Source organism: Oculina patagonica, chromosome 6 (assembly GCF_052425735.1).
Source record: "Oculina patagonica isolate OP01 chromosome 6, crgOcupat, whole genome shotgun sequence".
NCBI classification, from domain to species: domain Eukaryota; kingdom Metazoa; phylum Cnidaria; class Anthozoa; order Scleractinia; family Oculinidae; genus Oculina; species Oculina patagonica.
The window spans coordinates 25,516,607-25,533,863 of NC_135763.1; the positions used below are offsets into that span (position 1 = coordinate 25,516,607).

General features: G+C 39.3%; 3 protein-coding genes across 4 annotated transcripts; all 3 read left to right on the forward strand.

Annotated features, from left to right (window-relative positions):
• The first annotated feature begins 1,002 nt into the window (after window positions 1-1,002).
• On the forward strand, window positions 1,003-5,029 carry LOC144656694 (GDP-fucose protein O-fucosyltransferase 4-like). 2 transcript variants are annotated; one of them, XM_078516937.1, is made up of 2 exons: window positions 1,003-1,176; window positions 3,690-5,029. In XM_078516937.1, exon 2 carries the CDS (start codon window positions 3,720-3,722, stop codon window positions 4,881-4,883), a length of 1,164 nt encoding a protein of 387 aa, XP_078373063.1. In that variant the 5' UTR covers window positions 1,003-1,176; window positions 3,690-3,719; the 3' UTR covers window positions 4,884-5,029. The 2 variants fall into 2 exon arrangements, with proteins under 2 accessions (XP_078373063.1, XP_078373064.1); XM_078516938.1 differs by having other exon boundaries at window positions 1,003-1,172.
• Window positions 5,030-7,121: 2,092 nt separating this feature from the next.
• LOC144656100 (acetyl-coenzyme A transporter 1-like) lies at window positions 7,122-17,112 on the forward strand. Its single transcript, XM_078516325.1, has 6 exons — window positions 7,122-7,704; window positions 11,450-11,938; window positions 12,736-12,877; window positions 13,823-13,989; window positions 14,937-15,158; window positions 16,536-17,112. The coding sequence occupies exons 1-6, from the start codon at window positions 7,252-7,254 to the stop codon at window positions 16,692-16,694; spliced, it is 1,632 nt and encodes a 543-aa protein (XP_078372451.1). The 5' UTR covers window positions 7,122-7,251; the 3' UTR covers window positions 16,695-17,112.
• On the forward strand, window positions 9,262-10,526 carry LOC144656102 (52 kDa repressor of the inhibitor of the protein kinase-like). Its single transcript, XM_078516326.1, has one exon. The coding sequence runs from the start codon at window positions 9,914-9,916 to the stop codon at window positions 10,517-10,519; it is 606 nt and encodes a 201-aa protein (XP_078372452.1). The 5' UTR covers window positions 9,262-9,913; the 3' UTR covers window positions 10,520-10,526.
• Window positions 17,113-17,257: the final 145 nt, after the last annotated feature.

Below are 17,257 nucleotides of genomic sequence, written 5' to 3' on the forward strand. Positions count from 1 at the left end.
TTCAGACTGTACAAGGAGTTGCATTCTACACTTATAACTGGCGAAAATAAACTGATAGTAACCGAAAATGTTGTGACCTAGTCCTATAGGACCCTATAGGTGGTTTAGTCTTTCACCTCGGAAGAACCCCTTACTCTTACTTCAGCCTATATGTACATATAAAATCTTTTTGAAAGCTAGCATGCAACACTGTAATCGACTTTTAATCTGACGAGACTGTTGATCCTGACTCCAGTCGGCTCGCTTTCTTTTCCTTTTTCCATTTTTTCTCAATGACCTGGCCCTAGTTGTGGTATGTACGTAAAATTTTACGATCTGCCAGTTATAATCAAATAAACCTACGTCATTTACGACACACTGAAAATCCAAACGCTTGTTTTAAATAACTAAGTACATTCATCTTGACCTCGGCAATAAATAAACTAGTAATAAATACTTGTCGCAGGTCTGAAAAAAATTAGAAACGTAGCTTTCGGCCGTATCGCGCGGTCTTCATTAGCGAAGTCAACAAATATAAATATTTTAATTTGCTTGATTTTCAATTCAAAAAAGGTTGAATATTGTTGAATATTACTCAAGTTATTAATGTTGATAATATTGATAAAAAGCTGTTAAAAGGTGTACTGAACGGTTTCGATCTATAAAATCACCATCAAGCCGTCAAGTCTGCAAATGAAAACGAGTCAAGTAACATTGAAAATGGTTAACAAAAACCAATTCCCATAGGACACAATATGAGTTGGCATACTGCGACTTGTTTTAAAGTTCGGAAAGTCCAGCAATATGATGAAATGATTGTGCACTTTGGCCAAACTTGGTACAGTGATGATGTTCGATGAGCTGACCAATTTCAGATATAAGCCCATCCATCCATCTATCAAATTATCATTTTGGTAGTCATGGTCGCATTAACAGGTGGCAAAAATTCATAATGATCTCAAAAGCTGTGTTAACAGAACAGAATGTTAATCAATTTGTATTTCTACGTTTTCATGATTTGTGCGTTCGGTTCTCAGCGTTCGCGTTGTTGGCTACCAACGACAGGAGAGTTCCGGCGACGTCGGAGGTCGATGAATCTACGCCAGCTTTACAACAAGCAATCAGAACGCACAGGTCAGGACTCGTAGTGGCCAGTAGCGAATCAAGGTATCTCTGTCATCAGATAAATATCGGTGGGTAATTAAGTCAGAGTTCTTTTCATGATTACAAATATCAATGTTCTCAAGTAACCGAGTATTTTAACACTATATGTATTTAGCAGTAAGACATATTTATATTTATTACATATAATGATCACGAACAGTGGGAGAATTAGGATTACCTCAAAACGCTTTATAGAACGGCATGGTCCCACCGGAAAATTCTCGCACAAAAGACTATACCTCGGCCACTTTAATGGGTGGAACCAGTTGGTGGTGGAAATTGACCGTTCCATTTTAAAAACGGTTCTTGCTTCAGATTAACGACTTATTTGCTAGTTTTATCTTAAATGTGTATTTGTAGATCTAAAACAAGTCAGTGCTGATAATTTATTTACACGTCGACGTTTTAATTTGAAAACGTGAAGTAGGTTTCTAGGCTGCGAAAGTATCTCAAAAGTATTTTAATAGTTTTCAACTAATTAAATTATTTTATCATAATACTAAAAATGACATTTTGCTTCTTTTTCAATCTGTTATCAGTTTGGTCATACAGAGTATTTAGAATTGTAAGGAGCTGATAAAATGAGTGCGCGACCACGGATAAAAGCTTACCAATACGTACGTGACGAACCCATTCAATTCCAACTCAGTGCAGAATTCTCCGGCGATAAAGGGAGACCAAGCTCAAGGGCCGTACTGGCAGAATAACGGCCTTAGTTCGTAAATAGAGGATAATACATTGCTGCGCGGAGATATGAAATTTATCTTCGAGTGTTCAAATCGATAGCTCACGAGTGAGCGCTGCGAACGAGTGAGATATCGGTTTTGAACACGAGAAGATAAATTTCATATATCCAAGCAACCATGTATTATTCTGTTTATTACATGTCTGATACCATTTTTATCAATTTGCTACCAGTCGCTATACTATACCACTGCAGTTTATATAATAAAAAACTATTCTAGTAGTACGGCAGCACCCAAAGTAATCACTCTGGCCAATTAATCACAAAGGACACAGACAATCCAGTGAACCAATCAAAATTTGGAGTAAATACATCAGTAGCCGGCGCGGAGCGTGGAAAAACGTGTGCATGCGAGAGAGTTACGATTTTGTTTTGGTTTTACTTTTGGTTGGATGTAAAACTGTCGTGAGATTTTTAAACCAATCACTAAGCGTACTAATGCAAAACCAAAGCAAACGCGCATAACTTTTGTCACTCAAGTGAATATCGCTCTAAGGGAAAAGTTAAGACTTATAATTAATGATTCAAAACACTGGATCGACAATAAAGTATTCTGGTTAGCTGAGTTTAATTATAGGACTTCTCAGATGTCTGGAAAACGGACAAAGCGTGTACGATATCGTCTTTCCTTGATAAAAGGAAAGCTTTTCACATATTACATGTATACCAAGTAATCAATTGCTAAGCTAACCACCTTTTGGCATCTTGAAAACGATGGTTTTTCATACAACTAGCTGAAAAACTAAGCTGACTACCAGACACCTTTCGTCTTATTGATCTTACGATAATAAAGATTTTTAGATTCTAGTTCAAGAAAGTGCCCGAGGCGACTTTTCTTCGCTGATATTTTCAACGCCTTTTTGACTTTACCTCGCCCCCAATAACTGCCACTGGTTGTGACATTTTTGTGACTGTCTTTCAGTTTTTTTTTTGCGCTGAAATAGCAAAGCACGCGAGGTTTAAAAAAATATAATACAAATGATTATACCCACACGAGGCTCAGACAACATCAGCTTGATCGGAGAGAAATAGAGGCAATATGACGAATTTTTCGTTTCAAACAAGGGTTTTAGGAACACCGGCTGTTTTGGAAAGTGTTTTAGGTAAACCGTCCGCCAATCCGGCTTGTTTGTCTGAGTCTATTCTCGACCCCAGAGCTCTTCTCTTTTGCGCATGACTGACGCCGTCAGTCACGTGCAAAAGACAAGAGCTCTGGGGTCGAGAATGGACTGAGTCTTGTCTGAGTCATGACATCACTTGCACACTTCGCTATTAGTCATACATTCTCGTCGTTTTTTTTTTGTTTGGCTTGGCTGGTGTATTTTTGCATATTTTCTGTGCAAGTTAGTTTTTTGGTGTCGCGTTATGTAATTGCTTTTTGTTATTTTCGTAACTTTATTAGCCCTATTGTTGTCTTAAAAATCCGTATAAAAATTCGTACGTTTGGTTTTCACTGATATACGATTAGTTTTTGTATTCCGGAATAGCCGTAAGGATCTTGTAGGTATTTATGTTATCTTCGTATTTTTCGCTGATTTCTTGTTCGATTGTTGTACATTTAGTTTGGTTTAGTTTTTTAAGGTCGTTGGTTTATTCTGTGTTTCCCTTATGTTTGTTTGTGTGTTCAAGTGAATCGCAAAGTAATGTATCGGCGAATTCACAACTGTACAAGGAGTGTTTTCTACAATGAGTATTGGTGACTCTTAGAAATTTATAAAAAAAGGTTCAATAAACTGTATACAGAGATTTTTCACTCCGACTTCGCAATGTGATGTGACTTATACGAACTATTGTTTAACAGGTACAACAGAAGACTCCCGAGACGATAGCGATGGCAGTAGATTTGTTTGTGTTAAAATATCTACCAGGCGTGTTATTCCTGGTAGTGCTATTATGGCAACTTGAGGTGAACTACGTTTCAGATAAAAATAGTTTATTTACGAAACCTGCCATAAAGAAGGTACAAACAGCACAGAGAGCAAATGCTGACCATAACAAACATTTAGGGAACCACGCAACAAAGACTTGGCTTATTGTTTACTGGTCAACGTTTTTTGGAAGACGACTAGATCTACATGAAAAATGGACAAATGGCAAATGCCCAGTACCATGCGAGATAACCAGTGATATATCCCGAGCAAAAGAGGCTGATGGCTTCGTTGTCCATGCTAGGGATCCAAGTCCGTTTCCTCCTGAAGATTCTAAGCCATGGATTCTGCAAATACAGGAAAATCCCGTTTATACACCAATATTGAAAGATGCTGCGTTCATGTCCAAATTCAGCTTATTAAAAAGCTATCGCTTGGATTCGGACTTCCCTAATCCTTCAGTTATGTTGCCTAAGTTAACACCACCGATCCCCTTTAAGCATGAAACTGGGCTCATAATGGTAGCGCTGTCAAATTGTGAGAGGGTGCGGACGGAATATATGAGGCAGTTGATGAAATTTGTACAGGTCGATTCTTACGGAGCCTGTCTTAGGAACAAAAGAGGTCTAGTTCAAAGGTATGGTAAAGATAAAGGCAAAGATTTCAGGCAAGTCAAATCTGAACTTGCCAGACAATACAAATTTACATTGGTGTTTTTTAACCAAGACTGTGATTATTTTGTTGATGCTCAACTACACCATGCATGGAATGCTGGCTCAGTTCCGGTAGTCATGGCAACAGACAAACTTGATGAGTTCCTGCCTGGACCATATCTTAATCATTCAGTCATAAACGTCCGGGATTTTTCAACTCCACAGCATCTCGCCGAATACCTGAAATATCTTAGTAATAATGAAAATGAGTACAATAAATATCTAGAATGGAAGTGGAAAGGATTTGGGAATATAACTGGAACTGTTATTGGAGATTATTGGAAGCCAAAGTATCCACTGTGGTGCCAGGTCTGTGTGGCACTTTCAGAGGGGCGGGTGCACAATAATGGTCTTAAACCAATAACATGTAATCCAAGGCGTTTTGAAGACTGGGGAATAACAAAAGGGGCCTAGCGAGCTTTTAAGCTTTAGAAGTATGGAAAGGAAAACTTGCAGGACCTTACCAAACTAAGGAAGCGAGCTGGGAACAAGTGCTAGTTTTCGTAAATCCTTACACTGTAGGAAACCATACAACGAAAAATAAAACCCAATATTTCTAATTCTTGTTCCTGCTCTCTTTTTGTAGAGATGTTCGTACCAGTAAAGTAAAGTAAAGTAAAACTTTATTTACACAGGGTGGCCCATTCAGTTCTAAGGCTGGTCTCCATAGAGGCCCTGTATCTTAAAAAATGCAGATGTCATTTAAATGCATGGCTAGTACAACGGCAAAAGGACACTTTTAATGAGCCAATATTTCGACTAGTACTACTAGTCTTCTTCAGGGCTAGTGTTATTATGAAAGATAAAACAGTCTAAACTTAAAAATTACAACACAAACAAAGTTGAAAGTTAACTAGTGTACATCGCAAAAATGTTTGTAACAGGAAAAGCGAAGAATATAAAAGATGCAATTAAAAGGTCTGAAAAGTGTCAAGCTGTGTCATGTAAAAAACAATTTGGTAATGTTTGAGATTTGATTCAATTATTCAATCTACATGTATATTTATTCATTCTTTGGAAAGCTTTATCAGCTCGGAAATTCCTTTAATCTTCGAATATCTTCTATCACCGATGCAGCAAAATATAACGGCACGGGTTTTTTCCATCTGTGTTTGCAATTGATACTTGCAATCAGCGTTTTTCGCTCTCCCCTACAAATTAAACCGAGAGCCTGGAACAGGCTAAGGACGAATACGGCTGATAAAACCATATCCTTTGGTGCAGCATAAACCTTAACCTGCGAACACAGCCGCCTCTCATCGCTCCCGCTACTACGTGCAGGGCCATAGGTGTACGAGGGGGGAGGGGGCTGCAGCCCCCCCATTTCCAATTTTTTTTTGGGCAAAATGCTTAGAATTCGGGCAACAAGCCTAGAGAAAAATAGAAAATAAGCCGAAAAGTCTAAACAACATTTCGTTCAAACGAATTACATCAACAGCAAAAGTATTGGAAATATGCTAAACCAATTGAAAAGTCCAAAAAAAAAATTTCTCATTCATCTGCTTTCGTTTCCTCCCGCAAATTGCTATAATCATGTTCGATTTTTCTCACAAATTCTGCGTGATTCCTCAGTTTGATTCAGTTGCAATCAGCTTTTCCAAAGCTTGAGCGTTTGCGCACGATGGATTTAGTGGAAGACTTTGAAACAACGCTGTTATAAATGTGATGAAGCTAATGCTTTCGACTCAAATCAGTAAGTTCTCAGGGCTAGCTTAAAACTTTCAACGAAATGTTTTAAAACCAATTGTTTTACATGCTTTTGTATTTTTTTTTTAAATTTGGCCGGTGAAAACAATGTGAATTGGCTCCCCAAAACTAATTTAAGTTTTTGCCAAACAATAGTGAATAAATAAAATATTTTCGAAAAAGGATTCAGTGCATTGAAACCTTCGGACAACGCCACGAAATTTATTAAAGAACTAAAGCAAGCAGGCGAAGTTTGTACACAGCTGTTTCAATGCACGTTTTATTTTCCATTTTATATGCTTTTTTATTCGGCTTTCAACCTGTGCGAATTTTTTTTTTCGGGCAAAAAGGTCTCCCCCCCAGGACCGAAGGTGCCCGTACTCCTATGTCAAAACGTGCGAAACGCAAAGACAGAGCTTGTTGTCGAAATCGACGGCAGAAAGTCGAAGCACTCTGACCACTGCATAGCCTGTTCCAGGCTCTCGGTAGTTGGAGAAAGCAAAAACGCGGGCGAGCGAGGCAAAAACGAGGGGGTACGAAGGCGAGCGAAGGAAAGAGATATACCCTTCCTTCCTTCGCTCTCCTTCGTTCTGACTCATTTTTTTCCTGGCTCATCCGCGTTATTCGCTCTCCCATAACTACCAAGAGCCTGTTCCAAATTACCAAGGGAAAAGCCCTGGGAACGAGGTTGTGCTTCCTCCCTTCCGTCCACACCCCTCCAATTATTATTCGCCGAATAGTATCTTGAAATAACCTTCCTCCTTCTTTGTTTTTATTTTTTTTTTAACTCCTTGCTCTTCCCGCTACTAAACAGGCTAGATTTTGGCCTGTGGCCGGGCTGTGGCCAATGGTGAACGCAAGTCTGGGTATCCTGTGCCCACAGCAACCTGAGCCAGCTGACCTCAATTACAGAGGATGTACCCAACTGAGATTTTGCACGTCATTTACAATACATTGAAACTCAACAACACCTGTAATCTGCCGCCACGTTTCTTCTTGGGATATAATTTGCTTACTTCACGATTTAAAAAGGTTCCGGAACATTATGAACAGACAGTATTACTCAACTCCTAATACTGAGTAAGATATTTCAAATATGATAACAAGATCGCGAGCCGCAGAGGCAGCAACGAAAAGAACAACATCTGCCATTCGTAACGAGGAGGAAGAGAGAAATGATTTTCATATTACAACGGTGAACGGTGTAGAGAAACAAGGAGAAAAAGACAAGGTTATGGAGAAAAGCAGTCAACAAACGAGTACAGGATGTATAAAGCGAGACAGAGGCAGCATAGCCCTGCTTGTGTTTCTTTACATTCTTCAAGGAATCCCTTTGGGGCTGGCCGGCGCTATGCCAATGTTGTTACAAACAAGAAAGGTTGCTTATAAGGACCAAGCAACGTTCAGCCTGGTGTTTTGGCCTTTTAGCATGAAGCTGTTGTGGGCGCCTATTGTTGACACTGCTTATTTCTCGCGATTTGGTCGAAGGAAGTCTTGGCTTGTACCAGTTCAATACCTACTTGGGATTTTTATGCTTGTTCTTTCAAGGGTAAGTTATACCACATTGTAAAATATAATTTTTCAGGCCCGTAGGCTGGGGGGGTTCGGGGGGTTCGGACGAACCCCCCCACCGCCTGAAAAGGTCCGGTCTGAATGGTGTAGCATTAATGTACCGGTCTGAATGGTACAGCATTAAAGGTCCGGTCTGAATGGTACAGCATACATATGGCCTACGCGCATAATAAAATAAAAATAAAAACATACTGACGTTATTTGTATTGATTTTCAACAATATCGACTAATTTTCAAACGTTTCTCGTGTATTCCCCTCTTTTTTTGGTTTTCAGACTGGAACCATTAGCAAAGTGTGACTCAAGTTATAACACAGGTAACCAAAGCGTACTATGAGAGTTTGTATGGATGTACTAAGAAGGCTTGTATGGATTTGAAATAAAGTTGAGAAAAATATCCCTTTTTACCGGTGAAAAGTTATGAAACTTTAAACCTTACCTGGTGTCACGATTTTGTATTTCTAGTGCTTTAGAAAGTCGTACGCGCGATTTTCGTCTTAACCGTCTGTTGCGTACTAAAAGAAAGACAAGGTAGGAAAGCAAATTCGAAAGGCGAACGCAGGCCTCTTCGAAAAACTCGCTAAAAGTACCTCAAAACCAGACCTACCTCGATCTTTTCCCTTCACGATCCAAGAGCGATAATTATTCCATCTTTCTATGTAATTGAATTGCATTCAAGTTGAAGTTTGGAGCCAAGAACTTCATTTGAATTCACAACTTCGGCACAAATCGGGCGCCATTAGGGCCGTGAAATTCAAATGCGAGCACCTAGCTAACGGTCGAGCCTAGGGCGAGTACAAAATCCACCCCATCCGGGGGAGACAGAGGAGACCTCTTGTAAGCACCATCTCATGCTCACTACAGCCACTATAAGTTAATTTTTGTAACGTTCGGAACGGTGCACAGATTTGAATGTTGATTGAATGGGTTGCTGACGTTTGGGTTTACCCGCCGTTACAAAAATAACTTATAGTGGTTGTAGTGAGCATGAGATGGTGCTTACAAGAGGTCTCCTCTGTCTCCCCCGGATGGGGTGGATTTTGTACTCGCCCTAGGCTCGACCGTTAGCTAGGTGCTCGCATTTGAATTTCACGGCCCTAATGGCGCCCGATTTGTGCCGAAGTTGTGAATTCAAATGAAGTTCTTGGCTCCAAACTTCAACTTGAATGCAATTCAATTACATAGAAAGATGGAATAATTATCGCTCTTGGATCGTGAAGGGAAAAGATCGAGGTAGGTCTGGTTTTGAGGTACTTTTAGCGAGTTTTTCGAAGAGGCCTGCGTTCGCCTTTCGAATTTGCTTTCCTACCTTGTCTTTCTTTTAGTACGCAACAGACGGTTAAGACGAAAATCGCGCGTACGACTTTCTAAAGCACTAGAAATACAAAATCGTGACACCAGGTAAGGTTTAAAGTTTCATAACTTTTCACCGGTAAAAAGGGATATTTTTCTCAACTTTATTTCAAATCCATACAAGCCTTCTTAGTACATCCATACAAACTCTCATAGTACGCTTTGGTTACCTGTGGTTATAACTGATGTTGATTTCACCGATTTGAATATGTCGCGGTCGTATAAATAAATTAAATATATCTGAAGCTAAGCTCTGAAGCCTAACGCAAACAATATAATTGACATCCAATTCCCCTGGACAGCGTGACATTGTGGAAAGTAGAGCAAAGAAGGAAATTAAAAGAAATGACTTTGAATCACGTCATGACGGTAGCGGGGTAAACAAAATTCTTATTTAAAAGCCATCAGGATAAGGCCAGCTGGCAAACGAATAAGTACATGAGATAGTGCGCTCTGAGTCCTTAAATTCTCGTTCTCACTGATTTTGGAGAGTTGTGGCTTCCTATCTTTAATTTCTTGCTGTTGCTTAAAATTTCTTTCTCTCTTTGTCTTAATATTTTTAAGTGAAAACCGTAATGAAGCCCAACAAATTTTGGCAAGTATTACGTCCTTTGAGTTCATTGTCGTGTTTATGGCAGTGTACCAATATTTGTCGCACCTGGCTGGAATCACGGTTAAGCTACAGAGAGCAGCTCTTGACATCGTGGAGGCCCATGGCATGATCACAGAAGTTGCTAGTTTCTACCGAAAACAAAGGGAAGATTGTGACAAAACCTTTTCAGCTGTTTACACTCAAAGTGTTGCAATGGCAGAAAAGGTGGGCCTGCTGCCGAAATGCCTCGAATTACGTCGAGACAACAGCATCGTTCCAATACCGAGGCTCAAAATCCTAAAATTTATTTCCAACGAAACGTGGCAATTCCTCTCCTTGATCACATCATCATGTGCATCAATGAGCAGTTTTCACCTTCGGCGACCGTTGCCGCGTCACTGCTTGGTCTCGTACCAAGTGTTCTCTGTTCAAAGAATGTTAATCTTGAAGCAGCTGTTAACAAGTACAATGATGATCTCCCCTCCCCTGAAATGTTTGAAATGGAGCTTATGCGATGGAGAGGTCGATACCTGGCGATGGAACCGGAATTAAGGCCAGCTTCACCTGCAGTGGCAATCAAAGATTGTGATGATGACCTCTTTCCAAACATCAGCATTCTTCTAAAAATTGCCTGCACCATACCAGTAACATCATGCGAATGTGGACGAAGTGCAAGCACGTTGCGACGACTGAATAACTACATGCGAGCGTCAATGGGAAAAGAAAGGTTGTCCAACCTTGCGCTTCTGCACATTCACTACGATACCCCCGTGGAGCTAGACACGGTAGTCAGCTGTTACGCCCACCTTCACCCCCGTCGACTACAACTGGAAAATCTTCTTCAGTAACGGTATTTTTTTTTTAAATTCGTGGGACACTGGTAACTAATGGTCCGTTCTAAAAGAAAACGAACCTACCCGGGCAAAAACCAGCCTACGGGCCTGTTTTATTATGTGACTTACAACCTTTAAAGCTAAGCTTAATGTGGTCTTCAGTTTTAAGGATTTGTATTTAGGGTTATGGCCGGAAGTAAGGTTTTGCTCTTGTATTTAAAACAAATGATAGATTGAAAATGTGCATGCTGTCTTTCCAAAGGCTGGATTATTTAATATTTGAACAGAACTGACCTTATTGATTTATTGATTTGTTTTTAAAATTTTCTATTTTCTATTTTCTTAATAACGATTGCAACCGGTATCTGGGAGGCCATGGGTTTGATTCCCATCGGGGACTCAGATTTTTTGTTTGTCCCATGCGCGTGTAATTTTGAACACATCATCTTCATTATTTATCACTGAGCTTTAAATTCACCATTATTTTCGCTAGATTGAATTTTTAGCTGCCATCGATCACGGTTTTATATGATATCTACCAACTTTGAAAAAATGAAACAATCAAAATGGATCGGAATTGATTAATCGCAACCCACAGTTTTCTGAGAGGTCCGTTAAGAGGATCGACGGCAGCAAAAAATGCAACTGTGAAATTGAGATTTAAATGAGAGGGTGTGCATGATTTTAAAAAGCACTGTAAGATTCTAAAGTGAACTTCAAATAGTACTGAATGACACTGCATTAAAGACTGTTAATTGTACATGTAAAGGTTGCCACAAAAGAGAAAACCATAATATTGTCCAATAAAATTAATGTCACTTAACTTTGTTTCCCATTTTGTTTAGCTTATTGCCCCTTTTTTATAACGGTAAACATGGATTAGTAATCTTCCAACTGTACACTTCAGAACTTTAAGTAGCTGAATGTTTTATTTCTATTTTCCAGAACATCGAAGAATTGATGGGTGAGAAAAGCGAAGAAGGCCCAAGCATAGTCTTTTTAACTGGGATCTTCTTCTGCCTGAATTTCCTTGCTGCAACTCAAGACATTGCGGTTGATGGCTGGGCGCTTACAATGTTGTCCAGGGACAATGTCGGTTATGCCTCAACTTGCAACACTGTTGGTCAGACTGCTGGATTCTTCATGGGGAATGTTGTGTTCTTAGCCCTTAGTTCTGCCGACTTCAGTAACAGATATCTAAGAACTGAGCCATTGCCAGACGGAGTAGTCACGTTTTCAGGATTTTTTTATTTCTGGGGAATTGTATTTTTAGTGAGCACTACATTAGTTGGACTGTTTAAGCGTGAAAAGTCTGAACAAGAACTTCATGGAGAGGAATCTGTTGAGGGAATTGTTGATGGGTACAAAACTTTGGTGAAAATCTTGCGCTGTCCGAGCATTCTAAGAGTCATAGTGATCTTACTCACATTTAAGGTAGGATTTTAAAACAACACTTGCTTTTCACATTTAAGTTTATAAGTTGACTAGTTTTACAATGTAATCAGGTCTACATGTTCATGTAGTTTTAAATGCATTTTGCTTAACCTTACATGTAATGTACATTGTATTCTTTCCCATTCCAAAGCTTTACTAAGATATAATTTTTCTTAGATTTGTTATTACAATGTAAATTACATGTACATATACTCTGTAAAGGGGAAAGGGTTCTAAAAAATGCCAGCAAAACATTGATTCTGAGAGGCACAGTAGTTCACATGAAAAAAGTTACATGTAGGTCACTGGATTCAGGATGTGTTGGGCAATAAGGTGTGTCTCTCTAAATATGGAAATTATCAGCATTTCCAAACCTACATGTACTGTAGAAATAAGGTTTGAGGGGCACTCTACAACGGACTAGCAGGCCACACAAACACAGTAGCAAAGAGATTCCAACCAAAAATGTGACTGATACAACAGTGTACTCAATAATCAATACATTGTAAACTTCTCCGAAAACCCTCCACACACTCATTGGACAGCTTGCCCTTGAGCTACATTGTACATGACTGAGACCTGTGAATGCCAGGTCATACATGTATATCTCAGTTTGGATGTGACTAATATCTTGCACACTGTACTTCATACAAGATTACATGTACATAGAACTAGTTTTGTGTCGATATGTGTGTGAATGTACATTTATTCATGGAAAGATGTCATTATACGAAATGAGGCTCCATACAGTGATGTCATAAAAGGGATTGTATTAAGTTCATTTTGTTCATTCTCAGGTTGGTTTTTCAGCCGCTGACTCAGTGACTGGCCTCAAGCTGATTGAAGCTGGAGTTCCTAAAGAAAATCTTGCTCTTCTTGCTATACCTATGGTTCCAATCCAGATTCTTCTGCCGCTTTACATCAGCAGATACACTGCAGGTATGTACAGGAAGGCATAGGGGCCCACATGCAATGGTTAGTGCTCTGGGCCCTTGATTGAGTGCTTTGAGCGCAGGCTACTGCATTATGTTCTTAAGCAAGACCGTTTACTCGTCTTCCACCCAGGTGTATACATTGTAAATGGGTACCAGTACATGTACATGTACATGTGATAAACTGTAACAGTAAGATGCACCCATTGTAATTGACAGTGAATGAAGTTGTTGACACTTCTTTATTCATTTACATGTGCCATAGATTACATTTCTGTGCAGTACGTAAAACCTCTCCATATGGACACCTCTCAGTCTCTAATACGGCCAATCTCTGATGTCCCAACAAGATTCTCATATGTTTTCTTTAGAAAAAACCTCTATTATACGGACCCCCTCTAATACGGACAATGGCTGCAGGGAACTAATTCATATAAACTTAACCTCTTTATGACAGACACTCCGGTGATCAGACAATGAAATTTTGTGTTCGTAACGCAATTTCCTGTTTGTGGTTACAAAAACAACAATTCATCTTAGATGTTTTGGGATTTTTGTGTAGTTTTTAATTTTTACCTGCAGCATTGTGTTGCAGAACATTATGAGTTACTAAATACTTTAAGCTGTTAATGGAGTCAAAAGTGACGTCATAGTGGATACCTCTCTTAAATGGACACCTCTATAATACGGACACTTTGCTCTGTCCCTTTGGTGTCCGTATTATTATTATTATTATTATTTGCTATTAGTATTAACTGTATTTGGCTGGGACATTATGACACGTCTACCTGCTTTTTAAGAGGTTGTGAACCTCCTTGTAACAAGTGTCTACTACATAAACATGTTCCTGTAGTCTGCCTGGGCTGTACAGTACATGTAGATGCCGTTTCATGGAATTATGTTTTTATTGTATGAGCTGACATTGTTCATTATGTACATATGCTTTACACAGGTCCTCGTCCCTTAGATGTGTTTCTTAAGGCCATGCCGTGCAGACTGTTTATGGGTGTGGTGTTCATGCTGTGCGTATGGTGGGCCCATGTTGTACGTGGACCTGGGCAGGAATTTTTTCCCATATACTTTTATGTCACAATCTTGTTTGTGTATGCTGTCCATCAGGTATGATAATGTGCCATCAAATGCTTTTTGCTGTTGTACACTGTAATATCATGGAAGGTGCGGTGGCCTCAAGGTTAGCACGCTCGACTCCGGGTTGAACGGCCCGGGTTCGAGCCCTGGCCTGTCCATAGGACTCCTGGACACCCACCTGGCTAGAAGCCTGTCTCTCTTCACCCAGGCTGGGTGAATAAATGGGTACCAGCGAATTTACTGCTGGGGGGTAACCCTGCGATGGACTAGCATCCCATCCAGTGGGAGTAGCAATACTCCTAGTCGCTTAAATGCTACAGAAACTGAGATAAGCTCCACTGTATGGGCCACTTGGCTCGGACACAGACTTTTTTACCTTACACTGTAATATCAGTACATTGTCAAAGCAAATGGTATTTTAAGTTTGTTTCAGTCCTATAATGTAAGAACTGGAGAGGCTAAAATGATACATTTATGCAGATGAATTCCATCATAGGTTTACCCCCTCCCTCTCCCCCTCTCCCCCTCTCCCCCTCTCCCCCTCTCCCCCTCTCCCCATCAGCATTTTGCCAGTATGGTGAAAGTCAAGTGTTTTACCAAGACCACAACACAATGACCCTGGCCAATTCAAACCTATACAATGTAAATTGCTGCATATTGCATATTGCCTCTCTCCACCTAGGTGTATAAATGGGTACCGGCGAATTTACTGCTGGGGGTTACCCTGCGATGGACTAGCATCCCATCCAGAGGGTGGGGATTAGAAATACTTCTAATTGCTTCATGCTAAGAAAACTGTGATAGGCTTGCCGGGCCTGATGGCCCAATAGACTTGATGTAGACTTTACCCCCTCAGTCTCTGGTGCATGAAGCATCGTGCTTGCGAACAGACTGCTGTTTAATTTTACTATGGATGCCGCTGCTGAATATTTTTATCTGATTTTTGTTTTGTCTTATTTTTTGTTTGTTATAAACAGGTGACACTGTATTGCATGTTTGTAGCTATCATGGCTTTCCATGCTCGTATCAGTGACCCTCGTGTTGGAGGAACGTACTTAACACTTCTGAACACAGTAACTAACCTTGGTGGGAACTGGTGTCAGACATTAGCCCTGTGGCTTGTAGATGGACTCACCTGGACAAACTGTTTAGGTGCTTCCATACCAGGACTGCATTGCAGCAGCAAGACAAGTGCTAAGGTACCGTGACAGGGAATTATCTATTTTATTATTATATAAACTAGAGTGAAATACTACATGTAGGATTACTCTTGCTGAGAAAAATCATGTCTTCACACGTGAGAATACATGTACATGTAACATGTTATCTTCACATGTGAAGATATTAATTTATTTCGAAATGTTTTGTGACAAGTTTTCCGTGTTTCAATGCTGAATGAGCCAAAGTTAATCGATTTTAAGTCGAAACAACTTCAGATCTTCCTCTGCAATCTTCGAAAATTTTCGGAATACTGTAGTTCGAAAATGTGTGGAAACATTGGTATGACCCTCGGACAACCATTTTGAAAATCTTGGGAAATCATTGGAAAATGGTCGGAAATCTCCCGAAAATCGCCAAAAACATGATACAGTTGATAATTAATAGGTTTATATAATAAACATAATATTACATGGTTGTTTGGAGATATGAAATTTATCTTCGAGTGTTCAAATCGTTATCTTACGAGTGAGCTGTCAGTCGTGAGATATTGTTTTTGAACACTCGAAGATAATTTTCATGTCTCTGCGCAACCATGTAATATCCTCTATTAAGTACATGTACAGTATATACTAAAACAGTGGATAGCGTTGTTGACACGTTCTAATTGGCTACTCAAACTCCTGTATCCTTTGCTGTTTACCTAGCTGAGCTACTCGCGTGCGGAAATTGTAATCAATAAAAAGAATAAATCAGTTAAAAATCTTCCTTTTTTTATCTCGCATATACTAAAACAACTATTCACCTCATTGTCAGTGGCCAGTGGTGGATATTATTTTACCTTGCTTATTTTTATATTAATTTTACCTTGGTAAATATCCACTGCTAGCTTTGTTAACTGAACATTTCATCTACACCTGTAGCAAATCATAGATTTCTATTTTCCACGAGAGAGAGCCGACTTGTATTTCACAACTTGTAGGCTTCAGTTGGTAAACTGAACATTGTACATTTGTGTTGCAATTTGAGATATACAGGTAATTAATGGGAATATAGATGAAAGATGTTTGGGTGTTTTTTGGTAGTCTTGACGTCTTGAAAAGACCTCATAAATGTCCAGAAAATGATCAGAACCACTAGAATTACCTTAACACAATTTTGGGTCACGTCTATAGTGAAAAATATTTGGGTGATCTTCTCGTGGAATATTAGCAAAACGCGTGACTACTAAATGTTATGTACGAAAACTGAATTTTCAGTAAAAATATTGTCTGTGTCCCGTAGAAAACCACAACTTGAAAATAACCAGTATGTACCGTAGCTTTTTCAATGTAGAAATTAGGGATGCACAGTTATTAAAACCACTCGACCCTCGTTTGTTTGTGTGTTGATTTTCTTCTCTTGATTTCTTTTTACAGGATTGTACAAATGCTGGAGGCGTGTGCCAGACATTGATTGACGGATACTACGTGGAGTCCATTGTCTGTGTAGTTATTGGTATTTTATGGTTGCGGTGGAAAGGCCAGCAAACAAGATCTCTTCAAGATTTACCAGAATCATCTTGGAGATATCAGTAAATAACAAAATTGAAATCGTCCATTGTAACATTTGTTTTGCATTATTTTATTTACGGTAAATAAGGCCTGCAGCTTATTTATATTTTGTTTGTGACGAGTCACAAAAAAAAAAACACCTAACACGAAAAGACCATAACATACGCTGTATTTTAGAAGTCTAAAAAATCATTTACGGTGTATTAAAGGAACTGTGTCACGATTTTTAGCCAAATTGAAACAAAAGAAAATGGTCACCAAATTGAGTGAAATATAGATATAACCACATAAAACAGTGAAGGAACATTTCAATAGCACAGCAAATACAAATGAAGGAACGGATGGACGGAAGTCGAAGAAGATTAAAACAGATTGCAAAATGGGTTCTTGAAAAACAGTTAGGCTGAACAGTTTCCAAATTAAATCTTGTTTTTTTTTTGTAGCTTTTCAGAAGCCAAATGTGTGACCACATATTCACATTCTTTCGTGCAGATAATTAAAGTGGCACACATTTGGGCGCTTCTGTAATTACAACCACCGGGACTGGCATATTTGTTTGTAATGAAGCTATGGTTTTGACATTTAGA

Excerpts from the sequence above, each read along its gene's own strand:
- LOC144656694 (XM_078516937.1), top strand. The coding sequence starts at position 3,720 with ATGGCAGTAGATTTGTTTGTGTTAAAATATCTACCAGGCGTGTTATTC.
- LOC144656100 (XM_078516325.1), top strand. The coding sequence starts at position 7,252 with ATGATAACAAGATCGCGAGCCGCAGAGGCAGCAACGAAAAGAACAACA. Across the intron at positions 12,878-13,822 it reads CATCAGCAGATACACTGCAG|GTCCTCGTCCCTTAGATGTG; the intron begins GTATGTACAGGA and ends TGCTTTACACAG. Across the intron at positions 15,159-16,535 it reads GCAGCAAGACAAGTGCTAAG|GATTGTACAAATGCTGGAGG; the intron begins GTACCGTGACAG and ends TTCTTTTTACAG.
- LOC144656102 (XM_078516326.1), top strand. The coding sequence starts at position 9,914 with ATGCCTCGAATTACGTCGAGACAACAGCATCGTTCCAATACCGAGGCT.